This window comes from Ahaetulla prasina, chromosome 3, assembly GCF_028640845.1.
Source record: "Ahaetulla prasina isolate Xishuangbanna chromosome 3, ASM2864084v1, whole genome shotgun sequence".
NCBI lineage: Eukaryota > Metazoa > Chordata > Lepidosauria > Squamata > Colubridae > Ahaetulla > Ahaetulla prasina.
Window position 1 is genome coordinate 193594634 of NC_080541.1, and position 23604 is coordinate 193618237.

The 23604-nt window shown below is 41.1% G+C and overlaps 1 protein-coding gene across 1 annotated transcript; it reads right to left on the reverse strand.

Annotated features, from left to right (window-relative positions):
* Positions 1-1040: 1040 nt before the first annotated feature.
* On the reverse strand, positions 1041-23561 carry LOC131195064 (uncharacterized). Its single transcript, XM_058176691.1, has 6 exons — positions 22981-23561; positions 20765-20952; positions 16377-16528; positions 12441-15687; positions 5886-10350; positions 1041-1115 (listed from the first exon to the last, which is right to left on the reverse strand). Exons 5-6 carry the CDS (start codon positions 7116-7118, stop codon positions 1041-1043), a joined length of 1308 nt encoding a protein of 435 aa, XP_058032674.1. The 5' UTR covers positions 7119-10350; positions 12441-15687; positions 16377-16528; positions 20765-20952; positions 22981-23561.
* Between the last annotated feature and the right edge of the window lie 43 nt (positions 23562-23604).

The window sequence follows — 23604 nt, forward strand, 5'->3', positions numbered from 1 at the left end:
GCCTTCTTTTGCTGACGTCATAGTTACGTTGTTCACGTTTTTCTTTTGTATTTGTACTATTAACACCGAGAGCTGCTACAATACAGCTGCAAACATCGGGACAGCCACTAGGTGGCAAGAAGTTCATTTTTCTGTCTACAGGTAGCCCTCGACCTACAACAGTTCATTTAGTGACAGTTCAAAGTTACGACATCACTGAAAAATGTGACTTATGATGATGTTTCACACTTACAACCATTGCAGCATTCCTGTGGTCACGTGATCGAACTGCAACTAATTTCTGGCGATTGCAGTGGCTCTAAGTCTCTGATCCCCTTTTGCAACCTTCTGAGAGGCGAAGTCAATGGGGAAAGCCAGATTCACTTAACAACCAGGTTATTACCAACTGCGGTGATTCATTTAACAACTCTGGCACAAGTGGGGCAAAACTCACTTCACAAATATTTCACTTAGCAACAAAACTTTTGGGCTCAATTATGGTCGTAAGTTGAAGACTGCCTATATTTTCTGCCAATTAATGGTGGTGGAGGGTGATGGCTATGGCTCAGTGGTTAAAGATGCTGAGCTTAGCATGTCAGCTACTGACAGCCTGAGTTCTAGATCTCAGGGGGAGAACTCAGAAACTCAGCTACCTATCCAGTAGCTCGAAAGCAGTTAAGTGCAAGTAGATAAACAGGTACCAGTTCACACAATTGGATAGGTGAAATTAAACCTTCACTATTAACTTAATGATTATCCAAATCTTGGCCACCCAGATCTGCTAGTTCTAAATAATGACATCCTTAATTATTAAAGTTAACTTTGTAATCCTATGTATCAGTAAAGTCATCCTGTCGGATCAAAGGTTTCTTGCTAAATATAACCTTCTGATAACGTGTTTTTTTAAAACAAAGCAAGCTTAATGTTATACTTGAATTACCAAAGTCCAAGTTTTTGCAATTTTGGTATGAATGTTTCTGGCTCAATTTCAAAAACTGGCTTTTCTTGTTCTTTTATTACAGCAGAAAATGAGCTAGTTGGTATTCCAGGTATGCTCACATTCACCTGAAAGTAAATGGCTTAGGATGCAGCACCTTTGAGCTTTCCAGACTGCAGGAACTATCAGGATGGTCAGCCTTAAAATTATACAAAGACGAAAAAATGATGAAGTCAAGAATGATAAGGAATTGGGTAATACTGTACATTCCGGTCTTCATTTGTGCAAAAGTTTAGAACCAAGATTAATAGTAAATTGCCTATGGAATCTTGGTTCATGTAACATACTAAATCAACCAGGGATTTCTTGGTTGTGATTCAGGCACCTTGTGTAAACTTAAGTCATTATAGTCTTGCATGTGTGTGGCATATTAAATCAACTTGGTTAAACAAGTCATGGTATACAGTACCATGTTCTGCCAACGGTCAGTTTATGTACTCCAAATTTATAATTTGTACAAAATAATGCTATGAATTATTCAAAGTAATTATTACCTTCCATCCAAGTTACTACTTTTCTATACTAGGCATTAACATATGTTAACTAGAAAGCCAGTCTGGTATAGTGCCTAAAGTTCGGGACTAAAAGCTAGAAGACTGTGAGCTCTAGTTCTCCTTCAGATGCAGAACTATCCTGGTCAGTAGTGGGATACAAATCCCGTTGCTACTGTTTTGCACATGGGTGCATGCACGCTCGTGCAATGCTTCTATGCATGCACAGAGACATCCAGGCAGGTGGGCAGAGCCTCCCACCGCCACCGCTACCAGTTTGCCCAAACCGGGGTGAACCGATAGCAACCCACCACTAGTCCTGATGATTTTGAGCCCGTCGACTGGATGATGGTGGTTATTGTCATGAAATAAACAATGGAGCATTAAATAAATAAAATACCTTAAATTGTACAAATAATGAAAGAGACTGAGGGTCAAAATGACAGCAGTGACTATGTAAGCAAAGTCATGCCTTTTTTTTATGTTAGTTCCATAACCACATACAGTAGTCACATTGACTTTTTGGACCCATGCAAACTTCCCTAAACTGGAAGGAATGTTGCAGTAATGAAGTCCTCCTCTTGAGATGACATCCAAATATTATTCTTTTAGGCCAGGCCTGTCAAACTGGCGGCCCACGGGCCAGATGTGTCATGTGCAGACCACGCCCACCCCAGCTCTGCAAAGGCAAAAAATATCATGATATGTCATGATACATCACGTGACTCAAATCGAATTTGACACCAATGTTTTAGGCCTCCCCAGCACCTTCAGAAGCTACTTTCCAGTAAGCCATTTCCTCAGGCCAACTTCACAGCTGTTCTCAGCAGGCAAGGTGGCTTTTGAAAGATATTCTCTAATGATGGTTGTATGGGTGTGCTACTATCTTGGTGTAGCAGCAGATAAGTACAGGTTGTCACCTCAGATTACATCATTTCTTTGCTCATGGCTTGATTTTATTTATGTAAATTGAGGACAGTATAAATTGGCATTAGCTAATTCAATACTAAATGTTACATAAATCAATGTAGCTAAAGCATTTGCACTTTTAGTCTGCTCTTGCCTATTAAGTATCAGCAATCCAGTGCTATATTTCTAAAAGACTTTTTTTTAACTTCCCTTCCTCGGAATCTTTGGCAATGTTGTCCATTGGGTTTGGTTCACTTCAAATGGATTTTTTAAATATCAGTTATACCAACTTCAAATAATCTGGAAGGAAGTATGCATGAAATCTCTTCACTAAAAAACAGTATTTGTGCAGGCAATATATCAAGGCTTGGAGTATTGCAGTAACTATAACTGGTTTTATAGTAGGAAAATGAAGGGTTAAATTAATGCCTATACTATACTAATTTAAACCTGTGTGATAAAGATGGATATTGTTAGATTCGGGCAATAACGAGGCAGGAGACCAGGATAGTGACAACAGCTCTTTACTATATGGTGAACCCAGCAGCTCGGGCTGGGAAAACCCTCTCTTTATATACAGTTTAGCCAGAGGCTTCATCCAATCAGCAACGTGCTTTTTCCCGCTCAGTTTTCCCTCCACAACTTTTAAAGATACATTACACTCCTTCCCTCCCAGAGAACACTTTACCAATATTTACATAGAATTAACATCTTATTTTTCAACGTAATCACGCAAGTAGACTGGGCGTCTCCTGACTCTTTCGGACCTGCGCAATTCATTTTCTGGGAGTGAGTCGAGCTGACCGGAGGGACTGTTTGTTCCTCTCAGCTCCTCCTCTAGGCCATCCGGCCCTGGATTATTTGCAGAGTCGTCCCTGCTGTTTTCAGGAGGAACCGGTTGGCGTCGCTGGACCTCCTGGAACTCAGATAAGTCCCGCGTTTGCCCCGGGTTTGAGTCAGCTGTGGATTCAAACATGGGATAGTCAGGGCCTGTTTCGTCTGATTCTGATTTACCGGTTATGCGTTTCCTTATTTGGTCTATGTGGCGCTTCCATACCCGGCCATCCTCTATCTCTACTAGATATGATTTTGGTCCTGTTATCTCTAGGATTTTTCCTGCTAACCAGGTCGGGCCCTCGCTGTAGTTGTGTGCCCACACTAGGTCGCCTACTGCCATCCCTCTTGTTTTTCCGTGTGTCCCTTTGTAACCGTCTGGTGTGTAGTTTGGGTTTAAACGGTCTAGTGGGCACCTAAGCTTCCGACCCATTAATAGCTCTGCCGGGCTGCGGCCAGTTGTTACACAGGGGGTTCTGTGTTGGACTGCTAGGAATGTATCGATTTTTGTTTGCCAATCGCCTGGCCTGATTCTGGACAATGCTTCCTTTGCGCTCCGAACGAAACGTTCTGCAAGGCCGTTCGTCGCAGGGTGGAAAGGCGCCGAGAGGACATGTCGGATGCCCTCCTCTGCCAAGTACCCCTCAAACTGGGTTGCCGTGAATTGCGGGCCGTTATCGGAGACTAAAGTGTCGGGCAACCCGTGGGTTACAAATAGGTGCCGTAGGACTGAAATCACGGCCTCGGCTGTCATGGATCTCATGAGAATGATTTCCAGCCATTTGGAGTAGGCATCGACTACTACCAGAAAGGTTTGGCCGTGGAAGGGGCCGGCAAAATCGATATGGATCCTAGACCAAGGGCCCTGGGGTCTCTCCCATTCCCGAATCGGGGCCGTTGGGGGTAGCGGTCTGGACTCCTGGCAGGCCTGGCATTTCCTACCCTTTCAGCAATTTCCGTGTCCATTAAGGGCCACCACACATAGCTTCTCGCTAGACCCTTCATTCTCACGATCCCTGGGTGGCCTTCGTGAAGGAGCTCCAATACCTTTTCCTCAATTTCTCCGGGATCACCACCGATCCCCCATAGCAGGCACCCCTTGAGCTGAGAGTTCCCACGCTTTTACAAATTCTTTAAAACGCCGCCGCGCAGCGGGCCAACCTCTTTGTACCCAACCAATTACAGTCCTTATTGTAATGTCCTTGTACGAAGCCGAGCCACCTCTTTGGATGTGACTGGGCCAGAGTCCAAAGAGTCAATTAGCAGAACTGGTGTCCCCGGAGTGGGGTCTTGATAGTCTCTGGTAACGGGCATCTGCTCAGGCGCCTGCATGCCCTAATTCCTTCCTGGCCGGTGTAGTAGTTTGTAAGAATACGCCAGGAATATAGTCCATCTGGTCAGTCTGGGCGAAAGTGCCACGGGCGTTGGGCGGTCGCCTGCCAACAGGCCTAGCAAAGGTCTATGGTCCGTGATGATTTCGAAATCACGACCAAATACATATTCATGGAATTTCTTTACTCCGGAGACTATAGCCAAGGCTTCCTTATCAAGCTGGCTATAATTCCTTTCAGCTGATGACATGGTTCGGGAGTAGTATGCAATAGGGGCTTCTGTGCCATTTGGCAACCTGTGGCTGAGCACAGCCCCCACCCCATAGGGAGATGCATCGCAGCTTAACACTAATGGCAGCGTGCCATTGTATTGGATAAGGAGGCTATCACTCGATAGGAGGTTCTTTACCCCTTCGAATGCCCTAGCTTCCGCCTTTCCCCAAGACCATGCAGCCGTCTTTGCTAGTAGTTTATGAAGCGGCTCGGCTACTGTTGCCTTATTTCTTAGAAATACCGCGTAGAAATTGACCAGACCTAAGAATGCCTGCAACTCCGTTTTGTTCTTTGGAACCGGGGCCTTCCTGATGGCCCGTACCTTGCTTTCAGTGGGGTGAATCCCTTTCTTGTCTATCCGGTAGCCTAGGAATTCCACAGATTCAACCCCGATCTGGCATTTGTTCAGTTTAACTGTGAGACCGGCAGACCGGAAAATGCCCAAAACTTTTCGCAGCCTTACCCCTAATTCCTCTAGATTCTCAGCGGATACCAGTACATCGTCAAAGTATGGTACCACCCCTGGTAGTCCCTGCAATAACCGCTCCATTAGGTTCTGAAATAATCCTGGAGCCACACTAACCCCAAACTGTAACCGGGTACACTTAAAAGCCCCTCTGTGAGTCACAATTGTCTGCGCTTCGGCTGTGCTGTTATCTACAGGCAGCTGTTGATAGGCTTGGGCCAAGTCTAGCTTGGCAAAAACTTGCCCTTGCCCCATTGAGTGCAGTAAGTGCTGTACCACCGGGACGGGGTAAGCACTCTTTTGCAATGCTTTGTTAAGCGTTGCCTTATAGTCAGCGCAAATCCGGACCGACCCGTCCGGTTTGACTGGGGTGACTATAGGGGTCTCCCACTTAGCATGGTCAACTGGCACTAGAATTCCCTGGTTTACTAGCTTGTCCAGTTCCCGGTCAATCCTGGGCTTTAGGCTAACGGGACCCTCCTAGCCTTTAGACGAATAGGGCAACTTGTGGGTCTAAGTTAAAAGAAATAGGGGTCCCGTGTACTTGCCCAGGCAGTCTCTGAAAACGCCCCAAATTCTTTCATGAGTGCGTCTTTGAGGTTGACTTCGTTTCTGAAGATTCCAGTCACTCCCATGCCCAATGCTCGGAACCAGTCCAGTCCCAACAAGCTTGGCAGGGTCCCATCGACTATGGTGATGGGCAGAGTTTTCTTGTATTGTCCATACTCGACGTGGACGGACGTTACCCCTCGAACAGGGATGCGATTCCCTTGGTAGTCTTGTACCTTTAAGTTCTGTGGTTTCAGCTTGCGCTTTGCGATGGCGGGTAAGGCTTTCACGAGAGTGTCCCAGGACATGATCGTGATCGCTGAGCCGGTGTCCACCTCCAATCGGCACGGCACCCCCTCAATCTTTGTTTTCGTAAAGATTTTCTTCTCTAGGCGTGTTGCTGCGTGACCCACTCTCACGACAGTCTGATTCAACTTCGCGCCTTTTTTGAATTGACCAATCACGGGCCGCTTCGCCGTTCCCGCGCTCTGGTTGGTCAGTTTGAATTTTTGGCGGGAAGGTTGGGGTGCTCGACAGACCTGTGCTATGTGCCCCTTCCTTTCGCACCGCCGACAAGTCGCATCCTTAAATTTGCATTGTTGTCGTTGGTGTTGCCCTCCACAACTCGCGCAGTCACCCCGGTCTTCTTTCTCCGGCCTCCCGGTGTGGAAGACTCCTTCCTCCTCCTCACCGTCCGACTCGGCCTGGACCTCTTCATTGTGGACCGGGGTTGATTTCGCACCAGCCGTTGGTGCGACCTGCTTTTGTAGGGTTTCCGCCGCTTGGGTAGACATCTCATTAGCCCTGGCTTCATCCAAGGCGTTTGCCAGCGTCAAGTTGCTTTTGGACAGCAGCCGCCGTCGCAAACGGATGTCCCTGACCCCACGAATGAGTTGCTCCAGCAATGCCTCTTCCAAGTCTCGGAACTCGCAATGGTTCGTGGCTTTCCGCAGGGCTGCCATGTATACGCTGATGGACTCGCCCTCTTGCTGCCTACGCTCCCTGAATTCGTACCGTTGCACATACTTGGACGGCGTTGGTGCATAATGGGCTTTCAATATGGTCTGTAGAGTCTGCCACGGCACCGATTGTACTGGCGTTGGCTCCGCCAACGATTCTGCGGTGTCGAAAACCTCTGGACCGCAGTGGCTCAGGAAATACGCTCGCTTCCTGTTGTCTGAGACTCCTTGAAGTTCGTTCGCCTCGAGGAAACACTCGAAACGAGCCATGTATGACCCCCATTTTTCCTTAGCTGGGTCGAATGGCGCTGGCGGTGTGTAGCTGGACATCGCTGCTTTCCGCCCCTTGTTTGCTGGGTTCGCGTCTTCCTGGTGACTTCAGCTTTTTTCCTGGCGCTCTTAGCCTCGAGATCCCACCTTCGTCGCCAGTGTTAGATTCGGGCAATAACGAGGCAGGAGACCAGGATAGTGACAACAGCTCTTTACTATATGGTGAACCCAGCAGCTCGGGCTGGGAAAACCCTCTCTTTATATACAGTTTAGCCAGAGGCTTCATCCAATCAGCAACGTGCTTTTTCCCGCTCAGTTTTCCCTCCACAACTTTTAAAGATACATTACAGATATAGCCTCTGTTCAATTAGTTTCTACAAATTAGCTCCCCAGCAGAGGGCAGATATGATTTACTTCCTGTGTAACTTTAGAAAAAGTGTCTTCCATTAGAAATTAGAGTTAACTGCCTTCTGATTAAATGCTGAAAAAAGGAGATACAATACTGCTATTATACCAGCAGTCTTCAGACCAGAGAAAACTATTACATTTGAGAACTCTTCTGCATATCAATCTCATCTCAGTTGCAAATCAAGTTGATATGTGAATTTGCTGGAGAAAGCAAAATGCTTCTGTGTATATGACTTTATTGTTGCCTGTAATAAAACCCAGTGTTTCTCAGCCTTGGCAGCTTTAAGATATGTGGACTTCAAATCCCAGAATTCCCTAGCAGGGAAGTTGCCAAGGTTGAGAAAAAGCTGAGATTTACTGTGACTCATGTGCAGCATATCCTGCCCACATATATGGAAAGATCAGAGTTAGCTACTTAACAACAGCAGTTTGTATTTTCAGCTACCCTTTTAGGCTGTAGCCCTGAAATTTCTTAATGATTTCCCATCCAAGAAGTACTGTACCCATTCCCAATCCTTTTTAGTTACTGAAGTTCCAAATTCTAAGCTTCTAGATTCCCTTAAAAATAATTTTGCATATTTGTTCTGAAGAGCTTTACAGGAAAGTTTATATTTCCTTTTGGTATGTCAATATTAGTAGTCAATATTAGTAGAGCCATAACCTAGGAAATATAAATTTCCTATCTAGTTGATTATGCATGCAGACATGCACACACCATTCCTCTTCCTCTTCCTGCCTCAGACCACTAAACCTGGCCTTAGATTGCTTTTACAGATTAGGTAATGTCACTGTATTGTAAACTTTGTTTAGGTTTAGGACTTGTCTTACTCCGAGACACAAACAAGGGATGGATAAACTTGAATAAAAGTTTGTCCTGAATGGCTTGAATAAAACAAAAAATAAGCTGATATAATTTAAATCTAATTATGATGACTAACCGAATAACAGAGTTGGAAGGTGGAGGTCTTCTAGTCCAACCTCCTGCTCAGGTAAGAAACCCTATACCATTTCAAACAAATGATTGTCCAATCTCTTCTTAAAAATTTCCAGTGTTGGAGCATCCACAACTTCTGGAGGCAAATTGTTCCACTGATTAACTGTTCTAATTGTCCGGAAAGTTCTCCTTAGTTCCAAGTTGCTTCTCTCCTTGATTAGTTTCCACCCATTGCTTCTTGTCCTGCCTTCAGGTACTGTGGAATATAGGTTGACCCCCTCTCTTCTTTATGGCAACCCCTTAGATATTGGAACACTGCTATCAAGTCATCTGTAATACTTCTTTTCATTAAACTAGACATACCCAATTCCAGCAATTGTTCTTCACATGTTTTAGCCTCCAGTCCCCTAATAATCTTTGGTGCTCTTCTCTGCACTCTTTCTAGAGTCTCAATATCTTTTTTATATCATGGTGACCAAAACTGAATGCAGTATTCCAAGTGTGGCCTTACCAAGGCATTATAGAATATAGAATGATATTAACACTTCGTGTGATCTTGATTCTATCCCTCTGTTAATACAGCCTAGGACAGTGTTGGCTTTTTTGGCAGCTGCAGCACACTGTTGGCTCATATTTAAGTGATTGTCCACTAAAATTCTAAGATTACTCTCAAAATTACTATTATTATTATTATACTACTATTGAGCCAGGTACTACCTATTCTCTACCTATGCATTTGGTTTTTCTTGCCTAAATGTAGAACCTTACCTTTTACACTTGTAGGAATTTAGCACCCACCCCACTCCTAGAAGAATGAAATATTTTAGAAAATATTTAAAAAGGCAGAATATATTTCCCTGGATGAGAAATGGAGAAACATGTTTTAAAGTCAAAGCAACTTCCTGCCACCCCCCACCTTTGTCAATGGGCCATTAAAGCCTCAGCCAAGCTCACTCATTCCCCCCCACCTTTGTCAATAGGTCAGAGATAGAAACTCATTCTCCCCACCTTTGTTAATGGGCCATCATCATCTGCATCATAATAGAACAGAAACTCACCACATGGCAAGGCTCAGGCAAGCTTGAGGGACAACCTACATTGCTAGCTACGACCCCCACCCCCTGGGAGTCTGACAGCCAATCAGGATACTCTTCCTGTGCCCCAGAAAGTTCAAAGCTCAGAAAAAGCATAAAACCAGGGAGCACACAGGATCTCATCCCTTTTCTGTTCAGGAACTCAAGCCATGTGATCCTGATCACCATTAAACCATCTTTCCAAACAGTCTCCATGTTTCCAGTGTCTTTGTCCCCACTTGGAACTGAACCCAGATGGATATTTCTTCCAACACACTGACACATTAAAAAAACTACAGATCAGTGGTAGATTTTGGAAAGAGTTTCAAGAGTAAATGAAATTTGGGGACCCCCATTTGTGCACTTATACATAAAGATGTTATGTTCTTTAGGTTGTAATTAAGGTCCCTGCTGCTGTGGACTTAATTTTTCATTTTTCTGGTTAATTTAGATTTAAAAAATGTTCCTGAAATGTTTTTCTTTAAAATTATAAGTACTTATCCTCTGCCTAAACGTGTTTGAAGTTAGTTTGCACTTGAAATGAGAGAACAAAGAGAGAACAATTTTGATCCACCCTAAACTGCTGTACATATCCTGAAATGACAACAATTCATTCATTACAGTCTATTCAAAAAGGAAAAAGAATAGATTGCACTTTGCAAGCAAGTTTACACTCTGCTGAAGAGAATGGGAAAACTCACAAAATGAGTTCAATTTTTTTGTTGCTTGGACTCCTGGAAGGAGTTGCAAAGTTCAGAAGTCAAGAGTTGTGCTTCTTGTTTTGCAAGTGAAGAAATGCAAAACAAAGCTTTGACATTGGTTTCACTGCAGCTGAGCAGGAAATAACTTGACTCACCTTTCCAATACTGCTGAAATCCTGAAAAAATAGAAAGTTGAAGTTATTTACAGATTGACACAGAAATAGAAGTGCCAATGGCAGTACATTGATTTTTCTTGGTCCCTGATGTGCTTATATGTTTTACCAATTGATTCATCTTATGGGTGTGTGTGTTAAAAATAGTCATAAATTCAGCTACACTTCTCTTACTTATATGAGAATGTTCTTCTGTAGGAATTAAGCACCCACCCCTCTCCTAGAAGAATGAAATATTTTAGAAAATATTTAAAAAGGCAGAATATATTTCCCTGGATGAGAAATGGAGAAACATGTTTTAAAGTCAAAGCAATTTCCTGCCACCCCCCCACCTTTGTTAATAGCCCCAGAAAGACAAAAGACATCTTATCTACAACACAGAAGACCTTCAGCTCCAGGGTGATGGGATTAAGACATGGCCCTCAGGACATGATAGGATTAGCCTCTACCCATTTCACCACATGGCACCTGGGAAGGTTACATCAGCCAGCAAGGCTAGCTAAGACCCCCACCCCCTGGGAGTCTGACAACCAATCAGGATACTCTTCCTGTGCTCCAGAAAGGTCAAAGCTCAGAAAAATCATAAAACCAGGGAGCACACAGGATCTCGGGCCTTTTTCTGTTTAGGAACTCAAGCCATGTGATCCTGGCCACCATTAAACCATCTTTCCAAGCAGCCTCCATGTTTCCAGTGTCTTTGTCCCCACTTGGAACTGAACCCAGATGGATATTTCTTCCAACACTTCCTTTACAAGGACTTTTATGAAAAACGTACTGAATTATATCTTTGAGATATGAGGCTCTATTAAGTTTGGAGGGCCATAGGAATGCAAAATACAAAAGAGTCATTGTGAGCTGTGACTTCCGAATAATGCAAATAACTAATAACCACTACTTGATTTAGTGGTGTTTGCTAGGTTAAGATGAACCTAGAGATACTGTAGATGACCTCTCTAGCTTGTAGTGCAAGTTAGCAGAAGTAAAGGATGGTAGATAATGCAATCAAAAAATCAAAATGGATAAATCACAAAAGTAAGTTATGAAGGTCAGAGCTGAGTTACGGTCCAGATGCAAACAATGCGGGAGCACTCTCCTGAAAAATTCTTCTGCAAATAATACTACAAACTGGGGGAGCTAATAAAGCCTGCATGTTAAACCTATGTTTTAGGATTGTTTTAAAAAATGTCCTTGTTGATATCATATCTAGGTCATTATGTTTTTGGATTGTTTTAAAAAATGTCCTTGTTGATATCATATCTAGGTCATTAAGTTTTGTGTTTTAACTATGTTTTATTTTTATTTTTTTATTTTTTTTATTTTTTTATTAATAAAAATAGAAAGAGCAACATGTTCAAAATCCATATAGACAGTGTATTACAATTACAATTCTTTTGAGTAATATTCATCATAGTAATAATAATATTCTCTAATAGTAATCTCATAATGACTGATTTTCCCTCATATTAATACATATTAGTACTAATCAAAATTAATCAAAATGAGTAAGTTATAGTGATCAAACCTAATAATAAAATTCTAAAATTTTTGTTATTAACTTTTTTTCTGTGGGAATCTCCTTGCCCTTCCAATGTTGTGCGAACATGATTCTGGCCGCAGTTAACACATGTATTATTAAATATGCATTCCTTTTACTGTATTTGTCTGGTATGATTATGTTTTAATTTTAATTTTGTAGGCTGTCCAGGATCTTTGTAAAGTTACAGTATATGGTCATAACAAATCTAATATATAAATTAAGATATAAACGTCCTCTACCAAAGTAAAAAGTATTAGTTGTATGCTGCCAGAAGTTAGGCATATTCCCTAATCTATCCAGCTGGAGTGTTTTCAGCCCTCCTACCAAGGTTTTCTCAATTTAGTCCAGCTTTTGAAAAATACAGTGGAATATGCTGGCTTTGTGCCAATTCTACAAGTCACAGGATAGCTTTATAATTGTGCAGTCCTGCAAGTGACCGTATTTTTAATGAGGAATTTCCTTATTAAGCCAATTAAATCAAATCTCTAGAAATTAAAAAAAATAATGCAAAAAGAGAAAGACAAGGGAAAGATCAAGGGTAGATAAAATTACATACAGATCATTCCGAAGTAAATCAGCAAACTCAGTCTATTTGAGTAGTTACTATTTATTTCCTCAAATAAGATCTTAGATTCTAGCACATGATCAGCAGTTATTTCAAAACTTTTAGCTGGAGACAGATCATCTGGATCACATGCTATGATATTTGTAGTCATCCTTCTTGACGTTTCTCTTCCTGTTTTCGGTTTTTCTCTTCAGCACTTTAAAGAGACTGTAGCTTTGAAATTATAGAAAGTATTTGTAGCTTGAGTTTTTGATTTTGGCAGATTCCAAGCTTGCCATTTAGCTTCAGAAAGGCTAGGTTACATCATCAGTGGGACTTTGGTAGAAGTGTCTTGTTCTATTCCTCTTTCGCTTATTTATGTCTTGTGTGCCAGTGTGATCAGTTGGTCATGTGATTGGCCGTTTGTTTGATGCTGTACTTAAATTCTGAGGAGCTGATTAGCTCCGTTGTTGACTGGTCGTTCGAATGGCCCAGTTTCTTAAGTGTTCATATGCTGGATCTAAATAAATATGCTTGTTAATTGCCCCTTTGTAGAATACCAGTCTTCAATAAATTTATATCAGAGGTGGGTTTCAGCAGGTTCTGACCAGTTCTGGGGAACCAGTAGCAGAAATTTTGAGTAATTCAGAGAACCGGTAGTAAACATTCTGACTGGCCCCGCCCCCATCTATTCTCTGCCTCCCAAGTCCCAGCTGAAATGGGGATTTTGCAGTAACCTTCACCTGGAGTGAGGTGGGAATGGAGATTTTACAGTATCCTTCCCCTGCCATGCTCACCAAGCCACACCCACCAAGCCATGACACACCCACCAAGCCACACCCACACACCACAGTAAAAAAATTTGAAACTGATTTACATGTGCGGTGAGTGTCGGCATGGTTGACGATTTTTGTTCCTTCCCAATCAAACTGGTGTTGCCTCTTTTCAATGAGGCTCAAGATCAGGGATTTTTGGATGTGCCTTTTGACTGCTAGTCGATGTTCATGAATTCTTGTTTTCAATTCTCTTCCTGTTTGTCTGACACAGAAATGGTTACAAGTGTTGCAATTGATTTTATATACTACGTTGCCATTGTCTTCCTTCTGTCTCTTGTCTTTGACCTTAGATAGCTCTTGTCTGAGTGTAAATGTGGGTTTGTGAGCTATCATTATTCCTAGGGGTTGCAGTATTCTGGCAGCCATTTCTGATGTTCCTGTGATGTATGGCAGGACTTGTTTCTATGTTGCGGTTGGCTGTGTATTTTGTTGAGGTTTGGCTGTCAAGCATCATATTAGGAAGTTTTTTGGATAGCCATTGAGGAGGAAAACATCGAAAAGGTGTTTCTCTTCTGCTTTTCTATTATATCTGTCGTTAGTGGGTACAGAGGGAGTCCACACAGAGGTTGTAATGAACACAACCCTTTTATTTAACTCTGCCGAGGCTAACATAATAATCGTGAGGAACAGTAACAACCGAAGACTCCTTTGACAGCTCTTAAATACTTGCTGCCTCAGAAGCTCCTCCAATGACAGGGCTCTAAAACTCCCGCTTTTCATCCCGGCGCATCTAAACCAATCAGGGCTGTTGTCAAGGCTTAATCAGGTCGTAACCGCGAGGACTTTGTCAGAGCCTACAGACATAACATTTTCCTAATGACTTGGTGCTGCAGTGTGTTTTGGCTCTTTTGAAGAGGGTCTGGATACTGCCTCTCTTGTGTGCAGTAGGATGGTTGCTTTGTTAAATTCAGAATTTGGTTTGTATGCATGGATTTTCAGGATAAACGTGTTGTTAATTTGCCATTATCTTGTCTCCCTATGTCAATATCTAGGAAGGGGAGTCGTTTGTCATTTTCTTCCCCTTGTGATCCCAGTGAATAATTTATTGAGTAGATGCTGTGTCTCTTCTAGTCTAGAGTGTTTGAAGATGAAAAAAGTGTCATCCACCAAACATACCCAAAGTTTTGTTTGGACGGTTGGCAGGTCTGTGTGTTCAAGTTTTTGCATTACTGTTTCTGCTATCAGGCAGGATATTGGTGATCCCATAGGTGTGCCCTGTAGTTGTTGGTAGATTTTTGCCCTTGAATTTGAAATGTGCTATGAAGCAAACTCCAACAGCTTCACAATAGCATCAATGGGCATGGAGTGTTCTTTAGGTGTGTTTTCATTATTGTTTTGATTTATTGTGAGTAGATCATAAAGATCAGGGGTGTCAAATTTGTGGCGTCATGGCAGCATTACATGACATATCGGGACTTTCCCCCCCCCCTTCACTAAACTGAGTGAGGGCGGGCAGACCCAGCATGTGAGGCATGCAGCCCATGGGCCGCGAGTTTGACACCCCTGTATGTGTCACCATATAGATGGTTTGTTTGGCCAAGTCAATGTTAATAGATGTGAATATTGCACAGACCATTATCTGTGATTTATTTTGACATTTTTAATTAATGGGAGCTAAATGGCAAGCTCAGCGAGCAAACCACTGCCAAGACTACCTTTTTTTAATCAGGATAATACTGCATCACCCATCTCCCCAACAACCCTTGGTAGACTTGTTTTCAGTAGCTGTGCCAGTATATATCTGTAAAGGCTCCGAGTGAGGGTGATGCAAAGCTGTATTCTCTCTGCTTAGCAATCCGTTTATCAGATCATTTATAGAGTATTATTGTACCTTACTTAAAACATGTGATTTGTTACTCTCTGTGATTTGGAGGACAGATTTTGGCAGAGTTAATTTTTGGCACAGTTAACGTAGTAAAAGTCTTGCTTCTGTGTTACTACTTCCCTAAAATGAAAGTCTTTAAGCAGACAATGATACTATAGTGTAGCTTATCAAAATAACTATATTTATTAACTTTGATCTTTCAAATATTTTTATTATCGCTCTTCAGCTTCTGAAATTGGGTCAAATTTAAAGATATAAGAACACAAATATAACAATAATGTAATGAAATATTACATGAAACAATCTAATTCAATACAATAATTTTAAAATATTAAATACCTAAGCATCAACAAAAGGTTTAATCATCAAATGAAAAAAACTATGCCATAGCCAATCACATGTTTGTGGTGAGAGTGTTTCACAATTAGGTTGCTACTACTTACAATATTACAATCTTTCATGTAATATAACATATTAAGTATATGCATGGATAATCTTAAAACATGGAGAGGCTGGTATCAGAGATCATGACTTTGGATATTTTTAAGTCCAAGACTGGCTGAATGGGCAAGCATCAGCATCTTGAAATGAGTTGCAACTGTTGGAGAAGATTACAGATGGAGAAGTCTAAGGTTTCAAGTCAAGTTAAAAATAAGCAGACTATTGAGATGAAAGCGCTTAGTAGAATATTTTCCTTGCAGGATTTTAAAGGAGACAGAAAGTAAGTGGGAATTACTATATCGTAGAGACATATGCCCTGTTGTGGTTCTATTTTTCTAAAAAATCAAAGCACATTCACTAGATACCCACATAATGCTAAGCCTAATGTTAGAATTTTATCTTATTGTGTTTTATGAACCTAGCCATTGTAATTTGTTAATCATATAGGAAATTACTGTTTAGTTAAAATCATCCAGTTGTGATTCAACAAATCATAATTACACAAGCATGCATTAATGTGAAGTGTAAATACAATAATTGAATGAACATTTTTCCAAAATAGAAGATCCAATAAGAATTTATACAAGTTTAAATAGTAATTTGTGCACTATGATTGATTATGTTAAGTGTTTAAATTCAACGATATAGGCAATAAAGGTTGGGTAGTTTGTTATTCAGTGTGTTGGAGAAACCAGCCATTGGTTTTGTATGTTATATGAACCAGACCAATGTTTGCAGCCATTATATAAGTAGTTAGGGGACATAATATGTTATGTGAACACAAGAATTATATATTTATAAAATAGATGTAAGATTTCACATAATTACAAGCACTTGACTTAATACCTCTAGCAGGCCTGTCAAACTGGCAGCCTGTGGGCTGGATGCATCATGCACAGGCCACACCCACCCCAGCTCCGCAAAGGCAAAAAACATTGCGATACATCACAATCCGTCATGTGGCACGATCGAGTTTGACACCCATGTTGTACTGTCTACTGAGATGAACATAAGATATTAGAGGAACTATTATTACCCTGTTCCCTAACTTTAAGTATATCTTCTTCCTTATAATTACATCAAAGAGAATTTTAGTACTACTGAAGGTTGCAGCCCTGCAAGTCCTACTTAAGAATCTCAGAGTTATGGCAAGATCTTATTCGCTGTAAATTCCATGTACAGATTTTAACCATCAATATAGATCAATAAACAACATTAGACAAGAAGAATCAGATAGGCTTGGCTTAATGGGTTCCTAGTACATTCATGCTGACTCCTGCCAAGACTGCATTGTTTTCTAAATGTTTACAAACAACTGCTTAATTAACTATTCCAGAGTTTTGCACAATATCAGTATCTGGTATATGTTTACCTAAATCTTTTCTCCTTTGTCCTTGAATTTTATGGCAGTATACATATAGTACTATATACATATAGTACTCTCCATTTTTTTTCTAAAGTTGCAGTAAAGAATTTTACCTATATAATTACAACCTTCCTGGAATCTTGGGAAATCAGAGATACATAAAGAGATGAATTAGTAAATCAAACACTTATTTTCTCACCATCTCCACCCCAAACTGGAAATTTGAAATGATGTATTTCTACGTTCAAAGGACAATATACAAAACACCTCTTCCACTCCAATAAAAAGAGGATTCTCTCATGCAGCATTTGTTAATTCCACCTCCCTCAACCTGCATCTCACACCTGGCATGGTAATATATCTTGGCTCTTCAGACACTTCATTCCATATTCAAGAAGTGATTTATACCATACATTTGTAGACAAGACCTGGCTAGCCAAATTACCGTTTCTGCAGATAAATTGCTTTAGTGCAGAGAAAGTAGAAACCATATATACACAGGAGATATGCCTATTGCATAAAAAAGAATGAGAATGGGTTTACTCAAGCAGTTTACTGAAAGTTCTTCAGACTTTCCCACCTTTTTGAGTCAACAGAGACTGGAATATTGAGATTGGAAGACCACAGCAGAATTTTCACACAGTACTTTTTAAGCTAGACAATTTTATTAGTTCCAGCCCTACTACAAGTAGTCCTCAGTTAATGACTGGTCATTTTACATTTTACAATTGGTCAAAATTACAACAGCCATGGAATGGGTGCTTTATGGCCCATCATAAATGGGTGTGCTGCTCCCCCCACCACCACATTAGACTGATTAGTTTTATGACTGGTTGTGTGGTTCTGCAGTCACATGATCCCAGTTAATGATGGATTTTTTTGCCAGTCATAGTTTTCACTTAATGATCATGGTGTTCACTTAATGGCCAACATGAGAAAGACTGGAAAATTACTTCCAGTCATGTAGGTGCCTTGACACACGACTGTAATGACTTAAAAAACTGTAATTTGGGATTCAATTATAATCATAGGTCAAGGGCCTGGTTATAATCTATTGCTACTGAAATAAGCGATAAAATCCATCGAAGTTTCATAGAATTGTGATTCTACCTCTGATGTCCCATTAATTCAACATTGTAATTTTTTTTCTAATGTAGTAATTAAAATGGCCTTATTAATTCACAATTCAGTCACATCTATACGATAAAATCGTTCAGCTTAGGGACGGTCTGGACCAAAATTGTGGTGGTTCGGACGGGGCATCTGAGGGCGGTCTTGGTGATGTTGTTTGGGATGTTTGACCCTGTGACTCCCGAGGACATGGACAGGTTGCTGGGTAGATTGAATGCCACCACGTGTTTACTGGACCCGTGCCCCTCCTGGCTGGTGCTGGCCACTCAGGAGGTGACACGAGGCTGGCTCCAGGGGATTACGAGTGCTTCCTTGTTGGAGGGAGTCTTTCCGGCCGCCTTGAAAGAGGCGGTGGTGAGGCCCCTCCTCAAGAAGCCTTCCCTGGACCCGGCTGTTTTAGGTAATTATCGTCCGGTCTCCAACCTTCGCTTCGCGGCGAAGGTTGTAGAGAGTATGGTGGCATATCAGTTTCCCCTGCACCTGGAGGAAACTGTCTATCTGGACCCGTTCCAGTCCGGCTTCCGGCCCGGTTACAGCACTGAGACGGCTTTGGTCGCGTTGGTGGATGATCTCTGGAGGGCCAGGGATAGGGGTTGTTCCTCTGCCCTGGTCCTATTAGACCTCTCAGCGGCTTTCGATACCATCGACCATGGTATCCTGCTGCGCGGGTTGGGGGGATTGGGAGTGGGAGGCACCGTTTATCGGTGGTCCTCCCCCTATCCCTCCGACCGGCCGCAGACGGTGTTGACGGGGGGGCAGAGGTCGACCCCGCGGCGCCTCACTTGTGGGGTGCCGCAGGGGTCGATTCTCTCGCCCCTTCTGTTCAACATCTATATGAAGCCGCTGGGTGAGATCATCAGTGGCTTCAGTGTGCGGTACCAGCTGTCGCTGATGACACCCAGCTGTACTTTTCCACACCGGCCACCCCAATGAAGCTATCGAAGTGCTGTCCCGGTGTTTGGAAGCCGTCTGGTCTGGATGGGGAGAAACAGGCTCAAGCTCAATCCTCCAAGACGGAGTGGCTGTGGATGCGGCATCCCGGTACAGTCAGCTGAGTCCACGGCTGACTGTCGGGAGCGAGTCATTGGCCCCGATGGAGAGGGTGCGCAATTTGGGCGTTCTCCTGGATGAACGGCTGTCTTTTGAAGACCATTTGACGGCCGTCTCCAGGAGAGCTTTCCACCAGGTTCGCCTGGTGTGCCAGTTGCGCCCCTTTCTAGACCGGGATGCCTTGTGCACAGTCACTCACGCCCTTGTGACGTCTCGTCTGGACTACTGCAATGCTCTCTACATGGGGCTCCCTTGAGGGGCATCCGGAGGCTACAGTTAGTCCAGAATGCAGCTGCGGGTGATAGAGGGAGCCCCTTGTGGCTCCCGAGTGACACCTATCCTGCGCAGGCTGCACTGGCTACCTGTGGCCTTCCGGGTGCGCTTCAAGGTGTTGGTGAACGTCTTTAAAGCGCTCCATGGCATAGGGCCGGGTTATCTACGGGACCGCCTGCTGCTACCGAATGCCTCTCACCGACCCGTGCGCTCTCACAGAGGGACTCCTCAGGGTGCCGTCGGTAGCGACAGTGTCGTCTGGCGACACCCAGGGGAAGGGCCTTCTCTGTGGGGGCTCCCGCCCTCTGGAACGAACTCCCCCCAGGACTTCGTCAACTTCCGGACCTCCGAACCTTTCGCCGCGAGCTTAAAACCCACTTATTCATCTGCGCTGGACTGGGTTAGTTTTTTAAGCTTATGGGTTTTTTAATGGGTTTTTTATTTTTAAATTTTAATTATGGCCTATTTAATAAGTTTTTTAACTGTATTTTAATATTTATAGTGTATTGTGTATTTTTTACTTGGCTGTGAACCGCCCTGAGTCCTTCGGGAGAAGGGCGGTATACAAATTTAAATAATAAATAAATAAATAAATAAACATCACCAAATTTAACCTGCAAATCTGTAATTTTAAATAAAAAATAATTGTTTATTTTAAATCTTTTATTTTTAATCTTATGATTGGATCCTGTAAATAAATGCAGTAAGCCAAGCCCTGTAATTCTTCAATTTTTTTGATTAGTGATGGTGTTTATTCCCCCTCCCCCAAATAAAGTGTATACTTTTTAGATGGTGTCATTTCCTTTTTAAGACACCAGAAAAGTATCCCTCTTACCTACCAGTAGTGGACTGGAGAGTCAGACATTACTGACATACTTGCAATTGCCAGATTAATTAGCTGTGCTTTTCTGTGTTGTATTTGTTCTTCAGGAAGTGATCATTACATCCATCCTGAACAGAAGACTTAGGGTTGTTTTTTTTATTAGGACTAGAAGGTCTATTATTTTTTTTCTTTGATTCACCTGAAAGTGGGCAGAGTAGCTAAAATGGAATGTAAAATATGCTTATTAATTAGCATCTTCCAACTCTCCTGGCTGACAGCATATTCTCGTAGGTATGAAGCAGGCATGTTTGGGCTAAGGAAAAAAAACAACACCAGCAAGTCTCACTCCAACTATATTCTCTGTTAAACAATTTTCTTACATTTGTGGTCGTAACTTCATTTGTTTTTATAACAGTTCAATAACTAGGTATACCCAACACACTAAGCCAAACCAAACAAACAACTTTTATATGCATACAAACACAGAATTTATGTTCTACCTTTCAGCCCAGAGAATATTCAAAGCAGCCAACAACACATTTTTAAATAAGCATTTAAAAAAAGAAAAAAATAGCTAAAATTGGTATGTACTTATCTGGAAAGGTCTGGTTGAACAGAAAAATGCCATACTCCAAAAGGAAGAAAACTGAGGTGTATCAAAGTTGATTCTCTGATCCCGTATTCTTCAATATTTGTATTACTTAGATGAAGAGTGAAGAGAAATTGAGAATGTTGCCAAATTTGCAGATGACATAAAATTGTGTAGGATAGCTAATGCTCTGGAAGACAGAAATAAAATTCAAAATTATCTCAATAGGGTATAGAAATGTATTGAAAGCAGCACAATGAAATTTATCTGAGACAGGTGTAAAATACTTCATTTAGAAAAAAAGAAAGCAAATGAATTGATATAGTTTGGGGGATATTTGGTAATATTTGTGAACTCAGTCATAGGATAGTTGATTGCCAGCTAAATGTGATTCAGCAATATAATATGGCTGCAAAAAGACACGCAGTTGTATGTTGCATTGACAGAAATCTATTTATCAAATCATGAGAAGTAATATTTATTTTAATTATGAATTAAATCCCTCTTTGAGTATTCTATCCAATTCTAGGCACCATACTTTAAGATAGATTCACACAAATTGGAATAGGTGCACATAGGATGAATAAGGTGATCTGGAAATGTTTGTGAAGAACAATTGGAGGGATGGAATTCTCTATCCTTGAGAAGAGGTGAGTGAGATGAAGCAGGACAATGATTTGGTCAAAAGTAGCATTTTTTTTCTAAGTTTACTAAACAACTTTGGCTTATTGTGATTATAATTTAAATACCTTTTCAGTCAATTGAAATTCTGAAAAACAAATTGTTTTTTACGCTTTGTATTGTACAAACGATTGCATGAAATAAGTAATCCCAAACTTCATGGACTGGAAGCCAATGTTCTAACTACTTAGTCATGTTTAAGTTCTGGTTCTTCAATCTCATAATTCCAAAAGTTTCCTAAAAATCCTATTGGATTCTGGGAATTTAAGGTAGAATTAAACCTTAATTAAATTTAAGGTAGAGTAAACCTGAAATGTAATTATTGAATCTATGTAGAAGAGGTGCAGATTCATACCCATTTTAAGTGGTAAATAATTGATAGATGTAGTTTCTTTTAAGATTATTTCAGCACCATCCATCAGAACAATCTTCTGTTTAATTGAAAATCCTAACGTGTAAAAATAAAATATAAATAATTTTTGTTCCTGTGAAAGGTTCTTAACCTTTGAATACACTCTGCTCAATAGACTTGATGTTTCAGCCAGATTAAGAGTTTTCTTCACTGTTGAACTAAAGTGGTTTCTATCTTGTTTCAGTCATAAAATTTACTATCTACTGTAAATCCCTATCCTGCCTTTATTACTTCTGTTTTGTCACTGGCAGTGGCCTGGTTGCCCTCTAAGTTAATGCATGATAACTTCAAACAGATCTTCTGGGTTGTACCCATAACAAGGTGGAAATGCTATTTCAGCACTAATGCAGCTAAGGACAACGTAAAGATATCTCGCATATAAACTAGGGATGAAATGGAGTGGGGGTGGGGGAATTGCCAGAGCATGTTTGTGCTGTGATTTAGGCACAAATGGGGAAGACTTTAAGAGATGGTTTGGACATTATGATACTGTACTCTAGAATTTAAAACTCTGACTTATTTTCATGATTTCATTCTTGGTTTTACATTTCATTACATACATTTAGTGCAAACCAAAAATAGTGGTCCCCTAGGTAATAAAAAACAGCCATACCTAAATAAGCAATGCAAAGATATTAAGGATAAGATGATTATCTAAGAAAGCTATGGAAATTTTATGCAAAGATGTGCACAATAAAAAGAAAGAAAAAATCTATTAAAGGAGGAAGATATAAATAAGAGATATCATGAATGCATATACAAAAGCTGTACAAAATGATTACAAAATCAATGTTCATTATAGTGGTTTAATCAATGAACTAAAGATAGGCATTCTGGAAAGAAAAATTTAATAGGACCAGAAATATATTCCTATCATTAAAATTGCAGGGGTTAGTTAAATATCAGCAGAATTGTTTAAAATCTTTCAAGATTATGCATTCAGCCCGCTACATGGGGTTTTCAAGCAGTGGCCAAAAATCTGGGAAATTTCAAAGAATTCTCAAACTACCAAACAACTGCATTAATTTCACATGTTATTAAACCAACCCTCAAGATGTTGTGAGGCAGATTTCAACAATGTATAGAAAAGAAATTTCAGATATACAAGATGTAATGCAAGGGTACCTGTGATCACATTGCTAATTTCTGGTTGACAATGGAAAAGGCAAGGGAGTTTCCCCACCCCTTTTTATTGATTACACAAGGTTTTTGATGGAGTCGAATTGTACAAATTGCGGTAGCCGTAAAAAAAAAAGGTAAGTAGACCAGGCACTTTAATTTGCAATTGAAAAATCTGTATGATGTCCCGGAATGTATATAATTGTACCACTTTTACAGATAGAAGCAAGGAAAACTTAAAAGAACCTCTGGCTGAACATGAAAAAATAGAGTACAAAAGCTGATCTGCTGCCGAATATTAAATAAATTAAGATTACATTGATAGGCAGCACAAAATCTATGCAAATACGGGGGGGGGTATAGTTGGAGTAAAAATATATTCCTACAGTCAAAAATTTCTATGACTGCAATAGCAAAAGGTCTGCAGATCTACACAAACATTTAGTGAGAAACACCACTAAAGGAATATATTGTCAAGCCCATGAGTCTCCTAATTATTTTCTCGAAAACAAACGCCACAATTACGAAAACACTAGGAAAGCAGAAAAAAAAAGCAGAAAGCAAGACGTCGGCGCGCGCGAATCGAAGTCATGTCCTTTGTCAAAAGACGGTTCTACCCGGGAGTCTATC